At 36.0% G+C, this 23,833-nt stretch overlaps 5 protein-coding genes across 6 annotated transcripts; 2 read left to right on the top strand and 3 right to left on the bottom strand.

The window, feature by feature from the left end:
• Positions 1-605: 605 nt before the first annotated feature.
• On the bottom strand, positions 606-4,746 carry LOC108196239 (uncharacterized). The gene is made up of 8 exons (XM_064082095.1): positions 4,677-4,746; positions 2,808-4,387; positions 2,424-2,603; positions 2,071-2,339; positions 1,745-1,982; positions 1,431-1,661; positions 1,225-1,344; positions 606-1,109 (listed from the first exon to the last, which is right to left on the bottom strand). Exons 1-8 carry the CDS (start codon positions 4,744-4,746, stop codon positions 936-938), a joined length of 2,862 nt encoding a protein of 953 aa, XP_063938165.1. The 3' UTR covers positions 606-935.
• Positions 4,747-5,051: 305 nt separating this feature from the next.
• On the top strand, positions 5,052-7,325 carry LOC108196240 (amino acid transporter AVT6E). Its single transcript, XM_017363432.2, has one exon. The coding sequence runs from the start codon at positions 5,403-5,405 to the stop codon at positions 6,882-6,884; it is 1,482 nt and encodes a 493-aa protein (XP_017218921.1). The 5' UTR covers positions 5,052-5,402; the 3' UTR covers positions 6,885-7,325.
• Positions 7,326-9,063: 1,738 nt separating this feature from the next.
• LOC108196241 (uncharacterized) lies at positions 9,064-10,422 on the top strand. Its single transcript, XM_017363433.2, has one exon. It carries the CDS (start codon positions 9,471-9,473, stop codon positions 10,077-10,079), a length of 609 nt encoding a protein of 202 aa, XP_017218922.1. The 5' UTR covers positions 9,064-9,470; the 3' UTR covers positions 10,080-10,422.
• Positions 10,423-15,803: 5,381 nt separating this feature from the next.
• On the bottom strand, positions 15,804-19,540 carry LOC108194132 (uncharacterized). Of its 2 annotated transcripts, XM_064082334.1 has the most exons (10): positions 19,356-19,540; positions 19,086-19,273; positions 18,560-18,741; positions 18,193-18,477; positions 18,054-18,112; positions 17,931-17,967; positions 17,761-17,832; positions 17,036-17,357; positions 16,463-16,871; positions 15,804-15,936 (listed from the first exon to the last, which is right to left on the bottom strand). In XM_064082334.1, the coding sequence occupies exons 1-9, from the start codon at positions 19,441-19,443 to the stop codon at positions 16,494-16,496; spliced, it is 1,611 nt and encodes a 536-aa protein (XP_063938404.1). In that variant the 5' UTR covers positions 19,444-19,540; the 3' UTR covers positions 15,804-15,936; positions 16,463-16,493. The 2 variants fall into 2 exon arrangements, with proteins under 2 accessions (XP_063938404.1, XP_017216525.1); XM_017361036.2 differs by lacking the exon at positions 15,804-15,936 and having other exon boundaries at positions 16,328-16,871.
• A 1,810-nt stretch (positions 19,541-21,350) lies between these two features.
• On the bottom strand, positions 21,351-23,000 carry LOC135147739 (leucine-rich repeat extensin-like protein 3). The gene has a single exon (XM_064081047.1). It carries the CDS (start codon positions 22,655-22,657, stop codon positions 21,527-21,529), a length of 1,131 nt encoding a protein of 376 aa, XP_063937117.1. The 5' UTR covers positions 22,658-23,000; the 3' UTR covers positions 21,351-21,526.
• Between the last annotated feature and the right edge of the window lie 833 nt (positions 23,001-23,833).

Consider the following 23,833-nt stretch of genomic DNA (forward strand, 5'->3'; position numbering starts at 1 on the left):
CAACTCATCCACATAAAGAGACGCCGTTGCATTTAAAGGCGATCAAAATCGAACCAAACACAAACTAAAATATAAAATAATATTATTGGCTTCAAAACTTAATTTAGTATAAAAAAATTGACCGAGAAACAATTAACAACAAACACAAACTTAAAAATAAAAACAAAGTAAAATGGAAGCTCAAGCCTCAAGCTACACAAAAATAATAAAACTATTGAAATAACAGAGGAGTAATACATTTTGCATTTCGGCGAAAGTAACGCTACATCTTGCCATTTACTCCAAACAAATCTATCTTGTTCCAGCTAGTTTAATTAAGACTTAATTGCACCAAGATGGCCTCAATTATTTTTTTTTTGCAGAAAAATAGCCAATCTATAATAATAAGCACCCAATTGACACAACTATAATTTTTTTAGCACCCGAGTGACTTCCGTCAAATCCATCTAACGGACGTTAAATTTGCAGGGTTATATGTGGAACACTTGTTTCCAACAGCTATTGCATAGAAAAGACCTGTATATATATGCCCAAATACATAAAACTGAAACCTAAACTCCAAACTAAACACTGAAGCTTAAATTGAGAATCATGTCGTATAAATGTTGAAAAACCAAAATAGACATCCATACCAACGAAAATTGTAGGAAATTGCACAGTTAATAGTACATTACTGAATACAAACTTAAGAATGGCACATCATAATTCAATGTTGGCCTCAAAATAGCATGGCACTGTCAAAAGTTCTAGGTAAAAAGCCATAAAGTGAAGGCCAGCTATTACAATCCCAACAACCATATGACTTGCAAATTTGTGTCATAAAACTACACACCAACCAACCAGCCCCAACAAAAAACAAAGCAGTCATGAATACATATAATTTTGGGATATTTGCCAAAATGACCAAAAACTAAGCAAAAAAATGCTGCAAGTCTTCATCTCTTCCTCTTTGGAGTGAGCTTCTTCTTCTGATTTGCAACTGAGGAGCTGCATTGAGTTCCTTGACCTTCTGTCCTGGAGCTACCTCCCATCGTATTTGGAATTGTTTGCTGGTCTTGCTCCCTGCTTACATTTTTTGTTGATGCATTGCCTCCTTGCTGCTGTTGTTTCTATATTCTGATAGATGTAGATTTATTTTGTAAAAATATAAGTAATATGTGGATTTATTGATGTAATATGTAGATTTATTGTTTTTGAATAGATGTCCAAGAAAGCAGCAGTTACCTTGACTGGACAAGTTCTTGAGTTATGTCCAGGTTGGTTGCAAGTTTTGCACACACATGTAGATTTAGGAATAATAGGCAACCTCCCATCCTCTGCTGCCTTTTTGGCCATGTCATTTCTCTGTGAAAACAAGCAACAATTAAAGAACTATACTATTTAACAATTGCAAATTATAGGTTCAAAATAAAAACAAGAATTAATTGTACCTTAGTTGTACAAATTCTAGTATTATGACCTCTTGCTTTACAATAAGTGCAATTAACAATTGTGCCTACTTTGCTCAATTTTGTTGGATCTTGAGGAATGTCATTCCTTGTGGTCCTTTTTTTCTTTGGTCTTCCAGCAGGGGTCTTCACATTGGGAGGCAAAGGCCTTGGCTCAGATGCTTGTTCCCAAAATTCTGGCCCCATAATTGGCTCCAAGGTACAATTGTAAAGCTGCATTTATCATTAATTTGTATTATCATCAAATTGTGCAGTGTGTGTAGTCTATACCTAAGTGTGTAATGTGTAAAGTATACCTTCATGTACAACTCCTTAGTGTAGAAGCCATGTATATGATTCCCCCATGGTTCATTCCTAACTGCTATGCATGCACAAGCATGATAGCAGGGAATTCCAGATAGATCCCATTTTCTGCAAGAACAACTTTTTTTGTTTAAATCCACGACTAGCTCATGGCCACCATCTGTACAAGTGACTAGATATGATGTGCCTCCTGACCAGGTTACAACACAATTGCCAGCGTGATGAATTGCCCTATAATTTGCAAAAAAAAAACACATATTAATGAACTGTGTTAAGGTATATGATAATGTCCACTCGATAGTCAGTAAGCATAACTTACTTGTTCAATTTCTTAAGTGCATTAGGGCATATCACAGTGTCCCTTGCTACCATTTTGTCTCTTCTTACTTGGATCCTTTTCATCACTGATTTATGCAGCTCCCTAAACATGGTAATGATAGGCAAGTCCCTATACTTTCTTATACTACTGTTAAACACTTCACAGTGATTGTTAACAAACATGTCACTGTGAACAAGTGTCCTAAAAGAAGATCTTGTCCATTGACTCTTTGGCTTAGCCATGAGCCACTCATGACATCTAGATGCAATCTACAATAACATTTAATTTTAGACAACTAAATCAACTATGAAAGAAAAATAAACAAGAAGAAAAAGTTTAGAAGAAAATTACACCTCTTTCATCTTGTTCATATGAAGGTTAAACTCCCAATTTGTTGTAGACCTAGCAGCTTTCCAAAGCAACTGCCTTAGAGCAATTCCCTTAAACTCCTTGTGCATATTTTGGTACAGATGCATAACACAGAATCTGTGTTCTGCATTTGGTACAATCAGCTCCAATGCATTTATGAGTCCCTACAAATAATTTTTAGACCAGTTAGCAGGAATTAATAATACACACAAGTAATTAAATAATGCAGACAAGTAAATTAATAATACACACAAGTAATTAAATAATGCAGACAAGTAAATTAATAATACACACAAGTAATTAAATAATGCAGACAAGTAAAATAATAATACACACAAGTAGTTAAAATGCTCAAGAAAGGCACACACCTTCTGTCTATCTGATATGAAGGTCCAATCAGCATCACTTTGAATCTTTAAATCCTGACTCAAGAGTTCCAAAAACCAAGTCCAAGACTCTGTTGTTTCTGATTCTACCACTGCCCATGCAATGGGGTACATGCCATCATTGGCATCTACCCCAACTGCAGCCAATAACTGTCCACCAAAGGGTCCCTTTAGGTGGCAACCATCTAACCCAACTAATTTTCTGCAGAACTGTACAAATGCATTCTTCAAAGGTCCCAAACATATGTACATTCTCATAAATCTTCCTCTCTCAGTCCCTGGTTCTGGATCTTCACAGAGAATCTTAACAGTGGAATCAGGGAGTATCATCTTCAGTTCATAAGCATAGTCCCACACCTGAGCAAATTGTGCTCTGTGAGTGCCATTTATCTTCAACAATGCTCTTGTCTTGGCCCTGTACACAGCATGTTTTGACACCTCACACTTGAAATCATTGAATATCTTCTTATGAAAAGCAGCTACAGGCCACGAAGGATTCATTCTTATTTCCTTCTCATAATGCTCCGCAAGCCACACAGAATTAATTTGTTTCTGATGGAAAGTAGGCATGCATGTATGCTTATTCACCATAGTCCTTATCTGATAAGTTTCACTCTTATTAAATGGAGAGGCATACACAGTCCATTTACAAGGCTTCTTACATACATACTTCACCTTCCGGCCGTAGTTTGGAACAAGTTCCACTGGTCTCCTCTCTACAATGGCATGAGTCCTTACAGCCTTCCTAAATACCTGTGAATTCTTAAACAACATACCATTCTTAAAAACAGGTCTTTCCATATCTACATCTTCATTGAACACGTGAAAGTCATCGTCTTCCTCATCGGTAGAATTTGCTGCCATTCTTTCTTCATCACTCCCAGCATAAACACTATCATCATCAGTATGAACACTATCATCCTTCTCTGGTTCCTCTTCAGGGATATCATGTTCTTCAAACACTGTTTTGTCAATATTTTTCTCAAAAATCAGATCATCATCGGTGTCGTCCTTGTTGGAGGCATCTGAATGCCAGGTTTCATCATCACTGTCACTCCCATTCAATTCATAATCCTCACTATCAGCAGGATCAGAAAAGTCTTTATCCAAACCCTCAAAGTCCCTCAATTCTTGCTCTAGATCAATTTCTTGTTGAGTAGAATCAGGAAAAGGGTTGCCCATATGTATTTCCTCTTGATTAGGAGCCCAATCCCCATCTAATTCTACATTTAAGGGTGCACATATCCTGCTCACAAATAATTCTACATACCTATTTATCTTAGGCCTCTCTTTGTTGGTTATAAGTGTACACATTAGCATAAGTTCTTCATCAGTCTCTAACTCAAACAAATCATTCTCCATTAAGGTACCTGGCAGCTTATACCACAATTTGTAATACCCACCCCTTGCACCACATTCAACCAACATACTATTTATTTCTAGCAGGCTAATAGCATCAGAGTCACAGAAATCCACATACACCACAAAGCCACCAATGTATTTCTTAGGGTCTTCTTGCATTTCACCATTACAGTGCATTTTTATGGTGAAAAGTTCATCATCTAGCATAAAAGTGACAAAATGACCAAAAATTCAGATGCAAATACCAACAAATAGACACAACCAACAACATCAATATTGTATCTATTTAATTACTACATAACAAATACACATAGCTTTGTCATAAAACTGTCTGGGCAGATTAGTTTTGTACTCAAAAAACAGAATTAAACTACAACACATAGATTACCACATAATACATACACATAAACAAGCTTCAAACACAAAAGACCCAGTTTTTATGATCATTATGAACATTATATGCATGTAACAGTCGAGATTAGTAGATACCTGTGTATTCCGGACATTCGTAAGGCTTGTAGATGTCTTGATCTTGCTTCGCCCTCAGAATCCATTCCATTGTTGTCCGCTTTTCAATCCACCAATATTTGGTTTAGGGTTTTGTCTGATCAGAGAACTAGAAAAGGAGTTTTGGAGGGAGTTTTGTGTAGAGTAATCGAGAGTTTTATCGATTGAGTAAACAATTATTTTGAAAATCCAAAACTAACCCTGTCTTTTGTTAAGTTTTATAAAAAACTAAAACGTCCGTTAGATGGATTTGACGGAAGTCAATTGGGTGCTAAAAAAATTAAAGTTGAGTCATTCAGGCGCTTACTATTATAGATTAGCTATTTTTCTGCAAAAAAATAATAATTGAGGCCATCTTGGTGCAATTAAGTCTTTAATTAAAGGCCCAAGACGGCGCCACACTCATTCTGATCGATCCAATAGCGTTTAGAGAGAGAAAATAAATCCCGATTTTCTCTCTTCCCCCATCTCTCTGGTGAGCACACCATTGACCCTGAGATCTAGTACAAGCTAAGTATTTTTTTCTTTTATTTTCTATCGATCAATTGATCAATCTGCTCTTTCACATTACTCGTTGCAACAAACACGATGATGGGCTATGTTTGTTGCACAAAATAATCCGACCCATCAAATCTTGATCATTTCTGTAAGTGTTTCTTGTCTTCTTGAATATATATATGCAAAGATTGTAGGTACTGTGTCAAGAAAATGGATAATAATTATTCAAGAATCTCTAGTTCGTTTGTTGAGTCACAATTGCATGATGGTGATCTTAATTCTGGGGATAGAGACTCTAAAGATGCGGCCTTTACAAAATTAGTGGCTTCTGATCAGGAGCTAGGGCTTGTAAAGTCAAAATCTTTGAACATAGATGATGATATTGATGATGATCTTGATTTTGATAATGTACCCTTTGTAGCTAGTGGTAGTAGAACTACTGGGTCTGGCTTATATGGTGCTGTTTTTAATCTGACAACTACTGTTGTGGGTGCTGGCATTATGGCTTTGCCTGCAACTATGAAGGTTTTGGGTTTGTTTGTAGGTCTTGTTTTTATAATTTTGATGGGTATTTTGTCAGAGGTTAGTATTGAGTTTCTTGTTCGATTTACGGTGCATTATAAAGCGACTTCTTATGGCGAGGTTGTTGAACATGCATTGGGTAAGAGAGGTAGAATTTGTTCCGAGATTTTTATCATTCTTAATAATGCGGGGATGTTAATAGTTTATTTGATTATAATGGGTGATGTGATGTCGGGTTCGCTTCATCATCTTGGAATATTTGACCAGCTGTTGGGGAATGGTGTGTGGGATCATAGGAAGATGTTGATTTTAGTTGTGTTGGTGATTTTTCTTGCACCACTTTGTGCTTTGGACAAAATAGATTCTTTAAGCTTGACTTCAGCTGCGTCTGTAGCTCTGGCAGTTATATTTGTTCTTGTTGCTTTTGTGGTGGCTTTTATAAAGCTTGTTGAGGGAAAGATTGAAGCTCCAAGGTTTACCCCAGAATTTGGCTCCACAAAGGCAATCTTGGATTTGCTTGTAGTGATACCAATTATGTCAAATGCATATGTGTGCCACTTCAATGTGCAGCCTATATATAATGAACTGGAAGGACGCTCACCTGAGAAGATGAACCGGGTGGGGAGGATAACAACTGCTCTTTGTGTTTTTGTTTATGCTTCGACTGCCATGGCTGGTTATTTACTCTTTGGGGAAGATACAGAGTCAGATGTGCTGACTAACTTTGATAAAGATCTTGGGATTCGTTTCAGTACCGCTTTGAATTATGTAGTTCGTGTTGGTTACATTCTTCATCTGCTCCTTGTTTTTCCTGTTATTCATTTCTCCCTGCGTCAAACTGTGGATACTTTATTATTTAAGGGATCACCTCCACTAACTGAAAGTAGGAAGAGATGTCTGATCTTAACTGGGGTACTGTTGGCATTCATTTATTTTGGTTCCACGATGATTCCAAATATCTGGACTGCTTTTAAATTTACGGGGGCGACTACAGCTGTTTCATTGGGTTATACATTCCCAGCTCTTGTTGCATTGAGGTTAGGGAAGCAGGGGGCTGGTTTGAGCCTAAATGAGAAGCTTTTGTCTTGGTTAATGCTGATATTGGCCATCTTGGTTAGCATTTTCGGAGTGTTTGGAAATATATATAGCATCAACAGCAAATCTGAATGATATAAATGAGCTTTGGGTGGATTTTTGTTTTAGTAGAAGATGAGGATTTTTAGGCAACTTGCAAGTTGAGATTAGTGTTAGGACTGCAAGATAAGACAATGGCTACAAGCTTATTTGTTTAAAGACTCATTCTTTATCCACTGTTTACATGTTACTGAGAAGTGTGGCGGTTCGTTCTTTAGAGGATGAACTTCAAGGAAACTTTATGGAGGCAAGAGCATCACAAACGCAAGTCCTCGGACAGGTTCATCAATTATTTGATGATTAGTTTCATTTCATCATATCATTCATCTCCGTGCTTCAAGTATTCATATCTATTCTTCCCAATCACCTCAAGCTGGGATCCTTGTAACATTTTTATACAACAATTAAAGTGACTGTTTAAGAAACAGTTCTCTTATGATATATTCATATAATTTCATACCTTTATACTTTTTCTCATCTCTCTTATCTTTGAAAGATGTCCCTTTTTACACACAATTTCTATCAATATATACATGTTATATTTTAAATTTTCTTAGTTTTTGAGTTATTTTATGCTAATGTGTATGCGTGCATGAGCATGAATATGACTGCATTGAGCTGGTTGTAATCCTGTACTTCCTTATGCAAAGGATTTAGATTGGGATTTTTTTTATAGGACCACAAATAAGTACTTAGAAACTGTTTCAACTTGAATTCCCATCATTTTATTGCAGAATGAAGATTTTTTTGCTCTTCTCGTCAGGAAATGAAGAATTACTTATGTTGTCTTATCCATCAGTAAATTAAAAATTAAGGATGATTTCAGCACAGCTTAATATTTAGAATTTAGATGCTGCTTATACACATTTTGTGTATCTTTATTAAAATAACAATTGCATTATTTGTTGCTGGATTTTCTCTATTAGTTTCACGCCCAGAAAATGTTATGATCATCTTGTTCATAAAATTTCTTCCTAAGTTTTTGGACAATTATTTGCACATTCTTTGCATATACTTAAAAACCTTGTATGTGAGGCGACTTGAACTTTGTGCAATACTAGGCCAGGGTAGTCATTTCATCCTTTGTTCAGGGCAATATTGTTTTTTGATTTAGCATATAAGCTGGTGTCTTTTGAGTGGGACTAGTTAAATGCGAGGACACTGATTGTCCTCTTGTTGTGTTGAAGCCTTGAAGGTGGTGGTGCTGGATTTCCATTTGGGAATACAATCCCCACTATGTCATGGAAGCCTTGTGGGTGGTTATATTGGATTTCCATTTGGGAATACAATCCTCACCATTTCATGAAATAAAAACAAACTTACTTGATGTGGGAATGACAACTGAAGTCCCAAAGCTTTTCAGGAAATATTAGTTACTGCAGAGAGCCTGAGACCTTTAATGGCTTCTTTCTAAGGAAACAGTCTTGAGAAAAATGATTGGTTTAAATTTTAGATATCGTAGTCCAGCATCATCTGTTTGACAAAGATACTATAGCATGTAATGAATCAGATTTCTTCTTTTTTCCCATCCGTAAATTTCTTTTTTTTCCCCATTTCATTTTGCTCGGACAAATTTCCGATTCCTACATAATGGAGTTTCACCTTAGGTGACTCTACTGCGAAAATTAACATGAACAATGTTATGATCAGATTGAAACTGAAGGATCTATGATTGAGTTGTGGGGGGCGTTTTTGAACACTAGTATTCGAGCACCTTCTTCATCCTTGAAGATTCTGAACTAGCAGTATTATTTAAAATGTCCTCCTCTTACTCATTTTGTCGGTTGAGGCACGCACTAACATGTAATGTATGGGAATGCGACGCTGAGATATCCGATCTCGAGGAGGCATTTTTAATAATACTACACATTCTGTTATATACACAGCACATTCATTTCGAGTGTATCATCATTTATCATCTACAAATGACTTGTGCAGGAACAAAGCCGTCTACTCAGGTAACTTAAAACGAACTCATCTAAAATCTTAAGATGTCAGTATACTTTGTTCTGTCGACGTATACTAAGCGTTTAACATCCGCTTATCGATTTAAAATTGAGATCCTAAAGCCTAGAATATGGTTTGAGTAGCCTAGGAGTTGCTTGTAGACTAATCAAAGAATATGGTCACATATAACCCTACTCTTGAGTAATAGTCAAAATGTTGTGCTTTTTACCCTCAAATAAACCCATTGTGGGGGTGGTCCATATTATATACATGAATAAGCTTACCCACTTTTTTCAGGCCGTGATTGATGCCCCCATTTTTCCAAAGCACTTGTTATACTACTTTTTCACTACTCACTTCTAACTTACACCAAGACTTTGATCACACCCCCTACCCCTTTTTGTGATACTCAATTTTTCTAGATACACTGCTTAATCATATCTAAGCAGATATTAGTTAGATTCAATTCTCTTATAGAGTGGTTAAGTGTGAGTACTAATTGATGGATTTGTCTCAGAAGACCCCATAAAACCCCCATCATTTTCTTGGTTTTCAACTACTTTCCCATTATTAATTAAAGCCTGTTTCATCACTCTTGAGTTTTCTTGCATCCTTGGCCTCATATATTTAAGTCTAGACATATCTAACACACATAACCAGATCAGGCTTACTATCATGGCATATGATCAGAACAAGGCCATGGACTGGTACTCTTGGCTGTCCAAGACTGGCCTTGAGGCTACCCTGGTTTATGAGTATGGTTTGTCTTTTACGCAGAATGAGCTCGAAGAAGAAGATATAGAATACTTCAACCATGAGTTTCTCCAGAGCATGGGGATCTCGATAGCCAAACACAGGCTCGAGATTCTCAAGCTTGTCAAGAGAGAAAGAGGGCCTAGCAGGCCAAGGTCTGTGGTCAAGATTCTCAGTGCAATCAAGCAAACAAAGAAGTCTTTGGTTAAGTACATTCAGACGTTGGTTCATCGCGATGAATCAGCTATTGTTCTTGTTACTAGGCGCAGTTACAGTTCGAGATGGAAAAGTGCTATGTTGAAGAGGAGTAGCAAGCCAAAGGTGGCGGCTAAACAGAACAGGCTATTGCTCACTAATGGAAGTCCTACCAGAGTGAATAGTTTTTCTAGCCCTATGGTTTATGATCTTCGTAGCGATGAGAAGATGGAAGATGAGGATGAGGATGACGACGACGAAGATGGATACTATTACAGGACTGGTGTGGAAGAGATCAGGTGGGATACCATGTTTCAGAATCTAAAGCCTACTTAAGTGAAAATACTCACTCCCCTGTCTCAGATTTCAATGGTGAGAAGATGGTTTTAGTGTTCATCCACCAGAGTTTGTTTTTTTTTGGATTATTAGCTTTGGATCTTTCAGAAAATTTGCATTATCTTTTTCCTGTTGATGTATACTTTTGATATTTTCACTTGTATTATTGGTTGTATTAGTAACTCGCTAATGAGATCGTCTCTTCGACGTCTTGTAAACCAAATCAAACATATTCAGTATATTCCGCTTGGAACATGATAGTGTGAAATGTACTCTGTATTTTGAGAAGCAGAGATGTGATTTGCGTGATTATCGAAAGATCAAGGAAAGTTTAGTTGTGGATGCTGAAAGCTGAGCATCATTAAATTAAGAATTATGGTGTAACCACTTTTGTAATGAGAATGAATATTGGTAACCAGGTCAACAAGCATGAACGTGAATGAATAGTCACAAAAGCGTGGTGGCTGATTGACACCTTTTAGTGTTCTACACTATTCAGCTTAATGTCAAGATTCACCGGCTATGCAAATTTAAGGAACATATAATGATAATCACATGTTAACATGCAGTCACTTGCACTATAATCCCAACAGATAAACTTGATTACTTGGGCACACATCTTGTTTAGTTAGCTCTAGCCTCTAAGAAATGTAAGGCTTTCCAATCATATATTAGGATAGTGGTCCACAACAATCGATTATAAACAATATACATTCTGCGGGAAAAAATCGCTGAATGATAAAAATTCTAGAATGAGTGATTTTTCTGGTGAAATATACTCTAATCATCAATAATTTAAAGTTAACACCATCCACCGGAAAAAAACTGCTAATCCCTTGCCATTCAACACATCATATTATACTAGTGGACTAAGCCCTTGCCATTCCCCTTCCAATATCTCCATTTTCTTAGTTAGCTCGCTCAGCTTTGAATGATGAACAATATCCGACACGATTCAAAACACGAGAACGTGGAGGGACGATAATATCTGATACGATTATGTGGACGTGAAATCCTTTAACAAGACTCATATCCAACCATCAAAGAAGCAAAAATTATGGCAAAACATTCTCCCAAATTCGCCTCTTTCTTGATAATTCCGGGACCTCACTTAAAGCCAGCAAAGCATTGCAAAAATGAGAGGACAAAGACAAATGGGATTTGATCAGAATATTGACTGTACAGAATTCCAGTAGTTTTAAGAACAAATATGCGTTGGATATGGGCCTGCTCATGGACCCCCATTATGTCTATACGTTATACAGTATGTTTCAGTCATGCCGTGCGATCTATGTCATGTGTGATAACGACGAAAATAAATTGCAAATTGCATTTTCTGTCGTATCCTTTAAATTAAATAAACTGTATTATGTGACAACTATATTTCAACAACTTTAAATATGCCTGAATTTTCTGAATCGACTTTCGAATAAAAGAAGTGTACTGTTTATATTCATAGTATGCAATTATTTATGGAACGTTTTTTCACGAAGGTATGGGCTTATAGGTAAGTTGGGCCCAGCCTGCAAGGCGCCCTCTGTTCATGCTCTTTTTCTAACTTCTGAAATATACGACGAGAACAAGTCCACTTGCTTTGATTGTGAAATTTTGGTTTTATTTTTTTTTCTTTCGGCCTTAGTACAAGTATCCAGTTTATCTGTATCTTCTTTAAGAATTAGGATCACAATCCATTTTTAATCGCTGAAATACATGGTACATGATTTTTTATGTGAATACAGGACAACACTGTCTTCTGTGTTTAGATTAGACCCGGCAAATTTTCACACGACACGAAAACGACACGAAAATTTAGTGTTTGTGACACGAAAAGGTATACGACACGAAGTACACGACTGAGATGTCGTGTCGGTTTTGTGTTTATCCTTCGGGTACACGACACAACACGAGGTACACGAAATAAATATAATTTAATAGTTAAATATTACTCCCTCCGTCCCTTCCATTTCTTTACACTTTCCTTTTTGGGGTGTCCCATCCAATTCTTTACATTTCAAAACTTACCAAAAATAGTTAATGGGTCCCACCACTTCTCCACTTTTCTTTCCTTTTCACAATACTTTTACTCCACTATCTTCTTTTTATACATTAAAAATCAATGGGTCCACCACTTCACCCACTTTTTTTCCTCTTTTCCAATACTTTATACATATTTCTTAACCTCCGTGCCCAACCCATTTGATAAGAAATGGGAGGAACGGAGGGAGTAATATTTAATTATAAATATGTATATTTATAATAAATATATGTATATTTTCTTTTAAAATAATACATAGTGGAAACCGGTCCACAGCCACCGGTAGATAGGGTCCGGTTTCCAGCCACCAGATCACGTCCCTCCATTTTGTGATCCTACGGCTAAAAAAAAGGCTCCCCGCAATGAAACATTGCGGGTATGAAAGACCCCGCAATGAATCATTGCGGGTATACAAGTCCCCGCAATGTTTCATTGCAGAGAGTCTCTTTTTATTCCATGGACCCTTTTACCCTTCCTTCACATATCATATGCCTTGTAGAGTTTATTATATTAAATTGTTATTTTTAAATTAAACTAAAAATATTGTTAAGGTTTGTCAAAAAAATATATATATATATATATATATATATATATTGTTAAGGTTTGAAATAAGAGAAAATTTTGATTTTTCTTAGTACAATATATGAATAATTTTCTATCTAATTTCTATATATTTTTATCTTATTAACTATTTTATGTCATTTTGTTATACTAATAATTTTACTTATTTGAATACTACTGCTTGTTTCCTAAATATATCAAACACATGTTTGAACTATGTAGCTCACATGCTCTTTTAAGGTTAATTAACTTTTTGTAGCTAAAGTTGAATTATTTTATTACAAATTATTAACTTTTTCCAATTCCCTTTGGTACTGGTAGTGTTTTCAAATGTACTCGAACATATTCAAATCAAAGATAAATATCGAAATTATGAATAAACATCACTTAAATTGGTTGAATATTAGTAAGAACGCATATAGTTAGTATTTTTTGCTAGAATTTAATATTTTTTGACAAATTATTAACTTTTTCCAATTCTCGTATGTACAAGTAGTTTTTTCAAATATACTCGAACAAATACAAATCAAAAAAAAATATCTAAATTATTATTAAATGTCACTTAAATTATTTAAATATTAATAAGAACACATATATTAATATTTTCTAGCTCAAGTTGAATAAATTCTTACAATTTATTGAACTTTTTCAAATATTTTGAATAAAATAAATAATATTATCTTCCCCGCAATGAAGCATAGCGGGGATAGTTTACCTAAATTTCATAGCCGCAATGAAACATTGTGGGGATTATGTACCCCGCAATGAATCATTGTGGGGTGTTATATCTTCATTTGAAAGGTGGCTGAGTGAGGTGGATAGGGTATATGTTTTAAAAGGCACCCGCCATGAGTCATTGCGGGTAGTTTACTTTTTAAAAGATAACCCGCAATGAATCATTGCGGGGAGTATGTTATACTCCAAGGCACATAGCTCACGATTCGAACACTACACCTTCCGATTCTACGACATTGTGAATGATAAATAATAAATAAATTTTATTGTATATTGAAATTGGTAATTTAACTTAATTTTATTTCTTATTAATTTGACATTATGAATAAGAATGTTATTTTTCTATATATATATTTAAAAATTGTGGTTATAAAAATTCAATTTTATATTAATAACAAAATAATTTAATTTAATTAATAATATGAATAGTAAAATATTTTTTAATTTTAATATTAGTTCAAATGATTTCGAATAAATAAAACAATTTCATAAAAAGAAATTAAATTAATTATATAATATAATTAATAATATACTTTAATTTTAATAATAATTCATATGATTTCGAATAATAATAAAACAATACCAAAAAATTAAAAACTCAATTAAAAACATACTTTAATTAATAATATGATTTATTTTAATAATAAATCAAATGATTTCTAATTATAATAAAATAATTTCAAAACAAAAAACATAAAATTTAATTAATATTTTATTTAAGTTTTTAAAAATTCAAATGATTTCAAATCATAATAAAATAATATCATAACAAAAACATAATGTATTACATTAATAATAAAAAAATCAAACAACAAATAATAAATTAAATTCAAAAAATGAAATGAGAGAAGGTGATAGAGTAATTTTGTTGTTACTTGTAGGTAAAAACATTAATTACGATCCCCGCAAGGGAGTAAAAGTTCTGTGCAATGAAACATTGCGGGGTGTATTGGTACCCGCAATGAAACATTGCGGGGAGTATTAGTACCCGCAATGTTTCATTGCGGGGATGGGAGATGGGATAGTCGTAAGTCTACAAATAATTTCGTTGTGGGTGATATAATGTATTAGTATAATAATTAAAATTAAAATTTTAAACAAATATAACATATAAAATAATTAAAATTTTCAAAAAATATTAAGAAAAAATATTTTTGTAACTTAAAATTATAAAGAATTAAATATTTTAAAATATTTGTGATATACAAATAATTTAATATTATTATACATTCTAGTGATATAATTATTTTGAATAATAATATTTAAATTTTAATATATATATATATCTTGAATTAATGAAGATAATCGTACATTTAAAATGAATAAAAATAATTTAAAATTTAAAATGAAAGTAAAAATGTCAACTAAAACTAAAGTAGTGGAAGGATAGTTTAGGGAAGTAAAATGTTTCAGAGTTCCCCGCAATGAAACATTGCAGGGACTGAAGTACCCGCAATGTTTCATTGCAGGGACTTAAGTACCCGCAATGAAACATTGCGAGGTCTTGAGTACCCGCAATATTTCATTGCGGGGAGTCTTTGTCATCGAACGGCCCAAATCTGGTGGTTCCCTATCCAACGGTGGCTGTATAACAGCCCCCATACATAGTTTATAATATTGTAAGTGTAAATGATTTAAATATATATATATATATATATATATATATTTCATACTATTTTGTAAATTTTTTGCCTAAAAATCTAATATTTACATTAATTTAGATATTTATTTATATTTATATTTAAATTCGATTTTACACGAAACACGACACGAGAACGACACGAAAACGGAGATACACGACACGAAAATACACGAACGCTAAATAGGTCGGTTTTGTATTTGACCTTTGAGTACACGACACGAAAAAGTACACGACACGAAAGTACACGATCTGCACGATCTAGTTTAGATACACAACCTAAGATCATTAAAAATCACGGAAAATTTGTTACACAGAGCGATTGTCAGGGAAGTGTATAAATTATGTGGTGTGTGTTTTTACACCAGTGTTGTGAGAACTCGAAGCATTTAAAATCAAAATCTCATCGTCTGTGAGTTGATCGACTAAGGAGATTGAAAAAATATTTGGGCTAAAAGATGCAGCTAGAAATAAATAAATTAAGAAACAGAGAGGCCTTTAGTTTGAGTACAAGCAGAGGTGTTGCAGAACCGGGTGGGTTTGGGTCGAAATATCCCCCTCCTTTGAAGATTATGTCTGGATGGCCTAATGATCTGCAACAAGAATGCTTTCAGAAGCTGGTTCATCTTCGAAGACGACGAGTTAGATACTGAGGATGCACACTCCACTGATCTGTTATTCTTGGCCGTGCATGATAATGATGATGATGATCTTGCGCTGGAGCTGAATCTCCAAGTCCTGTGACGGCTGCACCGGAAGGACCCCGGATGGGTGGTTGGAGAGCAGAGACATGCACGCCCGGATGCAAATGAAGAAGATCTCGATTTGGAAGCCATTGATCAAGTGTCCCTCTGCATGCACTTCTTTATAAATCTGGGTCGTCTGGTCTAAGTTTGGAACAGTTAAATATTGAAAATTGTGTGCATGATCAATCTCTGTGTGTAGAAAACAAGGTGCGATTGAATTCAAATAATTGAAGCAAGCACACAGAAAACAAGGCTCAGTAGCATGTTTTTGCTCAGTTGATCCAGGATTAGGTGCCCATGTATTCAACTAAACCTTGTGCTACACTTTTTATAAACCACAGAGCATTAGAGTATCGGTTTTTCCATGGGCACATGCTAAGCGCGACATAGCATGTGCCCATGGGCACACACCGACAAACCGTTAGAGTATTTCACTACATTTTGTTTTTTACCACAGTATAATCATTATTTCCCCACAGTGATTTTGTGTCAACAGCCAACTGTCATTGTGTAATGAGTTTAAAGAACCTGATGCCTCTTTGACTTCATAATCACATAAATATAGAAACATCATATCTTGATGAACTAATAAAGAAACTGATCATTCTTGTGTTAGGACAAATGATTCAATGAATGATGTTCTAATTCTTCTGTACAAATAATTTACCTAGTTTCCTTGCAATATACAAAAAGATACTTTAAGGCCGTCCTTTCTCTTCGAATGAATTTGGTGCGGAGGAGTTTCTGATGAGTTTGGTGTATTTCCGGTGCCGCCTCTCTCTTGCATACAGTACCCAGAAAATTAAAGAAAGCATTACTGAACCTGAGGCCAATGCCAGTCCGATGTAGACCCATCTGCTGTATAGCCTCAAATCTGGGCAGTACTCATCTTGTATCCCCATGAAGGCATCGCGAACAAAGCTACAATCCAGTAAATCAGCAAGAAATGGACCGTATTGATATAGTCCGTAACTCACATTAGTAGCAGCAACCATTTGGTCATACATACTAGGAGTCAGACGTCCCACTGAGATACAATGGTCTCCTGAAACTTCACATATGTTATTTTTCCAAACCTGCAATTACCGAAAACAAATCAATAAAGATCAAAAGTTTAATAAGTTGGAAGCATAAAAATAAAGTTACTTGATCAAGCTCCAACGAGCTTCTGTTTCACCATTGCTAAGTACTAGTAAATTCTAGCTCACTGTACAACATGAAACGTTGCTTTGAAATTTACCTGCGCTGCATCGCTAAGCTGAACCTCACCAGCAGTACATTTTCGATCTGTTTGGTCAGGATTGAATGGATTACACAGGACAGGCACCAAAGGGCCAGATTGGTTATATGAGAAAGGTAGACCATATGGTATATCAACGTTTGAAAGATTGACGATGATCTGGTTCACTGCTACAACCAATTGAAAGGTAACATTCTTGCTTTCAGATAATATTTCTTGAGCAGTTGCAGGTTCAACACATGGCAATATGTCATCTAAAGCTGTATGCGCTGTAGGGTTCTTAACCCACTCATCCATTGCCACACAGGTGTCTCCAGTCGCACTTCAAATATAAGGAAAAGAAAATATTAGAACAAACTAAAACTCCTATCATAAACAACTCTTACTCAGTAAAAGTTCCCTAATTTGTATTCATGTGCATCGAAGACTCTTATTACTCTGCAAATCCACTTGACTGTTTATTTTAGAAAAATTAACAACTCCACTTGATTATATTTAACGAGCACTTATGTTCCATTAGTAACACATGAACAGAGAGAGATAACATTCCACCTAAGCAGCTATATCTTTATACCCCTAGTTTCATGCCTTACAATTTTGATCAACCTCTCTTAACCATGTACATCTGAAATATCCAGATCTTTGACATTCCAACATATGTACTTCGATATTTAGTAAAAGTTCACAATTAGCCAAAATGATAAAGAGATTAATCAAAGACATACTTGTGGAGAGCGAGGAATATGCCACACAGGATAAATGTGAGTGTCACAAGAACCCATCCTATGATCACCAGACTGAAAAAGTTCACAAACAGGGATGCACTTTCAGTAAACTGCACTGTAAAGTATCATACAGAAATCTATTAAAGCTTTTCAGTCTTGTTATCACTTACATATAAACAAGATACTGCATGCCAAAAATTGAGAATACTGCACAAAATAGCAAGAAATGAGATGAATGATACCACAATTTGAATGGGGACATTAGAAAGAAAGACGAAAATATATATGCTTACGAAAACCAAGAAACGCCACAAGAAGCATTACAGCAGCAATTATCACAAGAGCAAGACGCCTGCAGAGTGCAAGGTAATTAATAACATATAAAAACCTTAATAGATTTGGGGAAATGAAGAAAAGTGATAAAGAACATACACTGCATCCAGCACATTTTGTATATCATTTGAATTCTTTTTTGTCTCATGTTCAAGAGTTGCAGAAGAAGAGTTGATCTTAGTCTCAACACTGTCAATGCTATTCTGGATACTTGGAGGTAGGACAAATTGGTTTAATCTAATCCGTTTAGCTGCTGCAAGATAGCCCGACACATTCTGAAGATTTTCAACTGTAGTGTCTGATTTGTTAACAACAAAATTCACAGTGTCGGTTGTGGTCATATGAAATTTTCCCTGTCCAGTGTATAAAACGACCGAGCCGGCACTGAGAAGAAGTGAAAAAATCAGCTACACATTAATAATGTAAACATGTTTTCCTCTATGGATATGGAGAGAAAGAGAATTACATAGCTGCAGCGGTGAATATTGAGAGAAAGATAAGAGAAAGGGCATAAGCAGTCCGAGAATAGCCATAAGGACGTTTCTGGCAGCAGCAAAAGCACATACACAGGATCAATAAACACAAGCCAAATCCCACAAACCAGAGCGCAGCAATGAGGAACAAAGGAGCCGCAGTAAAAGCCACAGACTGTATTAATATGACATATCAAAGTCAGAAAATCCTCAAAACCAAAGTTACTAATTGCTAAACAATGCTCAGAAGAAATATACATCAAGCCAAATTTTCAAACATAGAATTTAAAGGAAACATTAATTCTTCAAAGGGAAACAATATGATCAAGTACACAAACTACAGGTACCAAGTACAGAAGAAATCGAGGTGGCGAACTAGGCGATAACTGAAAGGTAAATAAAACAAGATACAAAGCAAAGTAATGCACTAGAGATCAAATAAGCTGTAAGTACTAATCAAAACTAGTATTAATTGCGAAAAAAATAACATGATCAGGGTTTGAAAGGTGAGAAACATACATAAATGTAATGCTTTTCACTTATGTTCCATCCACGTTTATAGTACTTAAAACTGTCAGAAGGGTCTTTTCTGTAAGTTCTTTTCTCAGCCAGTATCAACGATGAGTTGCTAACACCTGTGGCATCCTCAGCCACACTCCTTCTACTTGGCCATGAGACCAAATTATCCTCATTCTCGTAAACCACCCCTGAAAAAAGCAAAACAAAATAAATTATTCTGAGTGAACAAAAAACAAACAGTTGAGTTTCAACGCAGCATTGTTGAGATACCTGAAGCTTGATGAGAGAATGAAAAGAGGGCTGAAAACACGAGGAGAAGCAGAGCAAGTTGGAGAGAGATTCGGTTATTGCAGAACATGATGAAACTTGTTGAGTTTGTTGAGTTGAGTGTTGGTAATAAAAACAAAGAAGGCCGAATAGAATCGTTTACGCGGTCATGGGCAGGCTGTTGATGTGTAGGGGGAGTGTAAAAATATATATATAAGCATGATTTGAACGCGTGTATGTGTATGCAAAGGCAGTTAGTCGTGGGAGTGAATACTCTGTTTCGGCATTACGTGCATCTCTCTCCCTCGTTCTCTCTCTTTCTCTCTCGGTTAATTAAATAATGTAACGGCCTCTTTGTTAATCTTTTCGGTGCATCCAAAAATACGGCCAACTATTCGAGCTACAAGTGTATTGCTAAACAGAAATTGAAATATTTTAACATAGTCAAGGATACCAGTGGAGTATTGAATAATTTTAAGAAAAAAACTTTTCACCGTGACCATAGTACTCTGCGAAAATAAATATTTTTCAGGCGTAATTTACGTAAATGACAATATTATGTTGCCGCATGTATATTGGCGAATTAAAATATAGAATTGAGAATATTACACGAACCGCAGTTTCGGGACGTGTAAATCAAATAATAATATCTTATCTTTGTACATACAGCTAAGCGCTACTGAATTTTCTATTGCCTGGTCTTATGGACTCGATCTTGTAATAACTAAAAAAAAAAGTTAAACCTGACTTATAATTTGTGCAAAGAGGTTCTATATATATACAGGTTGTAATTCGAGTCGAGCTGGTCGAGTTTCGAGTTGAGCCTAATTCGAGCCAAATTTAATTGAGTCGAGCCGGCTCGTTTAACTAATCAAGCCTAAACATTTGCTGGAACTCGACTCGTTTAATTTCACGAGTTGAGCCGAACCGGCTCATTTAGCTAAACGAGCCGGTTTTAAAGAGTCGAGCGAACCAGCTCATATAATTTTACACTTAATCGAGCCAACATTTACCCGGATTCAGCTAGTCTAAATTTACGAGTTAGAACCTCTATATAAGGAGCCGAATGCATCCTCCTAATTCCTGATTATAGTCCATAACGAGTAAAAGGTGGATCCTCTCAACTTAACTTATGTGAATTTTCATGTATTATTTCTCTTGTTTGTTTGTTTCTTTTGGTGATCTTCTTCCTGTCAAGTTGTCCACGAAAGCTCAAAGATAAAATTATAGTATACGCTAGTTGTATTTTAAGCTTGAAAAATGTTCCGCAGGACCAAAACTAGAATAAGAAAAGACTTATGATATGTCTCATGCGGACACATCAAATCATTTTTTAAGCAATACAACATCTAAATCATGCTTTACATTGTATTCATCTTCAAGGTTGCAGTATTAGTAACTACTAACTACAATGACTTCAATAGTATTGCTCTGTACAACCAAGCTACTTTACTCAAATAAAATTAAAAAGATAAAATAAAATTTGTGTTTTTTGTTTGATGGAATGAAAAAAAGGTCCCGGTCCTTAGAATCGTGCATCATATGTTTGGGGCGCCACATTATAATTGAGCGGACATATATTACTAATAATCGATTGTTATGAATCACTACCAATCAAAGAAAATATAATGCAGAGATGCCTAAATGTCCCCTGGACCTGGAATCCTTTGCATCCTCTGGCAGTGAATTCTTTACAATCATAAGATTTTATTCACTGCTCTTAGTCTTTTTAGATGATTTTTTTCTGTTGCAGTGTAGAATTTGCCTGCTGCTGGGCTGAATAGTTCGACAAGTGATGCTTGCTTAAATGAGACAATGAACTGGGCTTCCGACAGAAGATGCTGGGGAACAATGGCTGTTCTGTTCTGGCAATTGAGATAATTGGAAGAAAGCGTAAAATAGTGACGATGGTTCAAATAATCTTTTGATCTTGGTGTGCAATATATTTTGTTTTTTAAGTTGTGGATATTTGTTTCTTACCGGGAAGAGGCTTCATGAGGTCTAGTAAGCATGCAGAAACTTTAACTATATATGGGAGAATTACAATTCATAACTGGCTTAGATTTTGGATAGCCAGCTTACAAAAGTTATGTAACAAAACAATGACTGATACATTTGAATTATAGTCGACGTTAGGAAGGCACATTGAGATGTGGAGCCGCAGAGTATGCATCTTACTTGTTTTGCTGGGGAGGGAAGAAAGGAAATGGTGATGGATCTGACGGCTCATTCGACGAAAAGTCTGGAGGCGTAGAGAAAAAGGGTTGAGGTTGTTGTTGTACTGGAACCATGGGAGGGGGGAAGACAAAATCAGGAGCCTGAGGAAGTGGAAATTGAGGAGGATCTTGTGGAACAAGAGGTGTTTGTGGCTGTGGAAATTGATCTTGAGAGGGTGGTTGAAAAATGGGGACAAGAGGTGTGGGGGTATTGCTAATTGGTTGATCAGGTGGTGGGAAGAAGAAGTCGTTTATCGGGGGTGAAAAGATGGGGACTAGAGGTGGTGCTGGTGGGAAATCAGGGATTGCAGGTGGGGAAAAGAAGGGGAATGAGGGAGTGTCGGATGGAGGTGGTGAGAGCCAGGGCCATGGGAAGAATGGTGGTGATGGGGGTGTTGGTGGTGGTGGGAATACGAAAGGGGGGAGATCAGGTGGTGGAGGGGAGGGGACTGGGGGTGGGGGGGAGGGGACTAGTGGTGGCGGTGGGGGTGACGGCGGGGGAGGGGAAGGGGGTGGGGGGGATGGAGGAGGTGGCGATGGAGTTGGTGGTGGAGGGGAGGGGATTGATGGAGGGGGCGATGCGATTATAAGTGGGGGAGAAGGTGGTGGGATTACTGGCGGAGCTGCGGCTACTGGAGGGGGGGATGAAGGGGGAAGTGGTGGGGGAATTACAGGAACCAAAGGTGGTGGAGAAGGGATGACTAATGGGGGAGGATTGGGAGGGCTGCTGGCTCTTCTGGGGGAAGGGTTAAAAGGGTTATCAGGAGATTGATCACGAGAGAAAGGCCATTGTCCACAACTACCATATAAATAGCTGTACAATGGATCACAATCACTTGATGGTGATGCTGATCTTCCTCGTCCTCGGTTTCTTGATCCTGATGGTGATGGTGATGATCTTCCTCTTCCTCTACTTCTACCTCTACTACCACCTCCTCTATTTCTGCTCCGCGTGCTTCTGTTTCTTGATCTTTTCTCTTCTTCTTCAGTATGATGTTGAGTAGTAATGGGCCTAATGGCCTCTCCAAGAGCACAACAAACAAGAATCAGTGTTACTAGAGTAAAACTAACTGCATTTCTTCTCATCATTTTTTCTTACTGACTTCTACTCGACATTGTACTCTTTTTAAGGACAAGAGTGGAGAAAACAAATACTCCATGTAGTTGCATAAATGCGTGCCTCGACTAATGTGCATCTTCTAACCACAATCAAACAGCAGGCGCAGGAGTAAATACTGAGAGTTGCAGACTTGGTGAAGACAGCTAGGTTCCAGGACAAGTATGTTGACATACAAAGTTTGCAATGGAGCTCAAGGTCAGCGGGAATGGCTGGGAATTGAATGTAAAAGGGACGAGTAATGCCTCACTGCCTAGTTCTACGTGCCATTCTCAACATTGCTTGGATAGACTTGTTTTCAATACACATAAAATAATAATCCATCAGTAAATGAAAAGCAGAGTCTCCTTGTTCATTGTTCTCTCAGCCTAGCACTAATATTATATGGCCAGTATGAGTATAGGCTTTTTCAAATCTAATGTTGAGCCCATTGACATGAACATTGTATCTTGAGGTCTTCACTCGGGAGGTGGGCTTGAACATTTCTTCACCTGTTTTGGACTGGGCTGATGCCTCGGTAATCGGTATGTTTGTGTTTTGTAGCGAGTCTAATGACTCAACATTGATCAACAACTCTTTGCTGAGTTTTTTGGTTTGCAGCTGTGAGATGAAAACTTTCTATTATTAGTAATACTAGCCTTTAACCCGTGCTCGAGTATATAATTCTTTATTTTTTATTTATAAGAAAAAGAATATTAGTTAAGAATATTCACACTTATTTATATAATTTTTTATTTGACTTTCAATTTGTCTTTTATAAGTATACATCTATTTATAAGTATTTATTAGTATTAATATATGTTATTAATAATAGTTTCACTTTTTTTCAACTAATTATAAATTAAATTTAAAAGGATAATGATAAAGTTTTTGTCTAATACAAGATGAGAGTTTTTAGTATTTAAAATTGTTTAACAATCTTGATATATTGTAGATTTCTAATTCTATAGAAAGAGTATCAAATCAAACAAACATAATCAAACCAAAAATTTGCACGACTACAAATTATATTCATGTTGGCTTAGTATAGTACAGATATATTTGCTGAAAAAAATATTTAACAGAGTAAATCATAAAATGAGTCAATTTTTTTTATTGAATTACGATGAATCGACCCTCATCAAAAATTATTAATCAACTTTTTCCTG

This window comes from Daucus carota, chromosome 7 (genome assembly GCF_001625215.2).
Source record: "Daucus carota subsp. sativus chromosome 7, DH1 v3.0, whole genome shotgun sequence".
Taxonomy (NCBI): Eukaryota; Viridiplantae; Streptophyta; class Magnoliopsida; order Apiales; family Apiaceae; genus Daucus; species Daucus carota.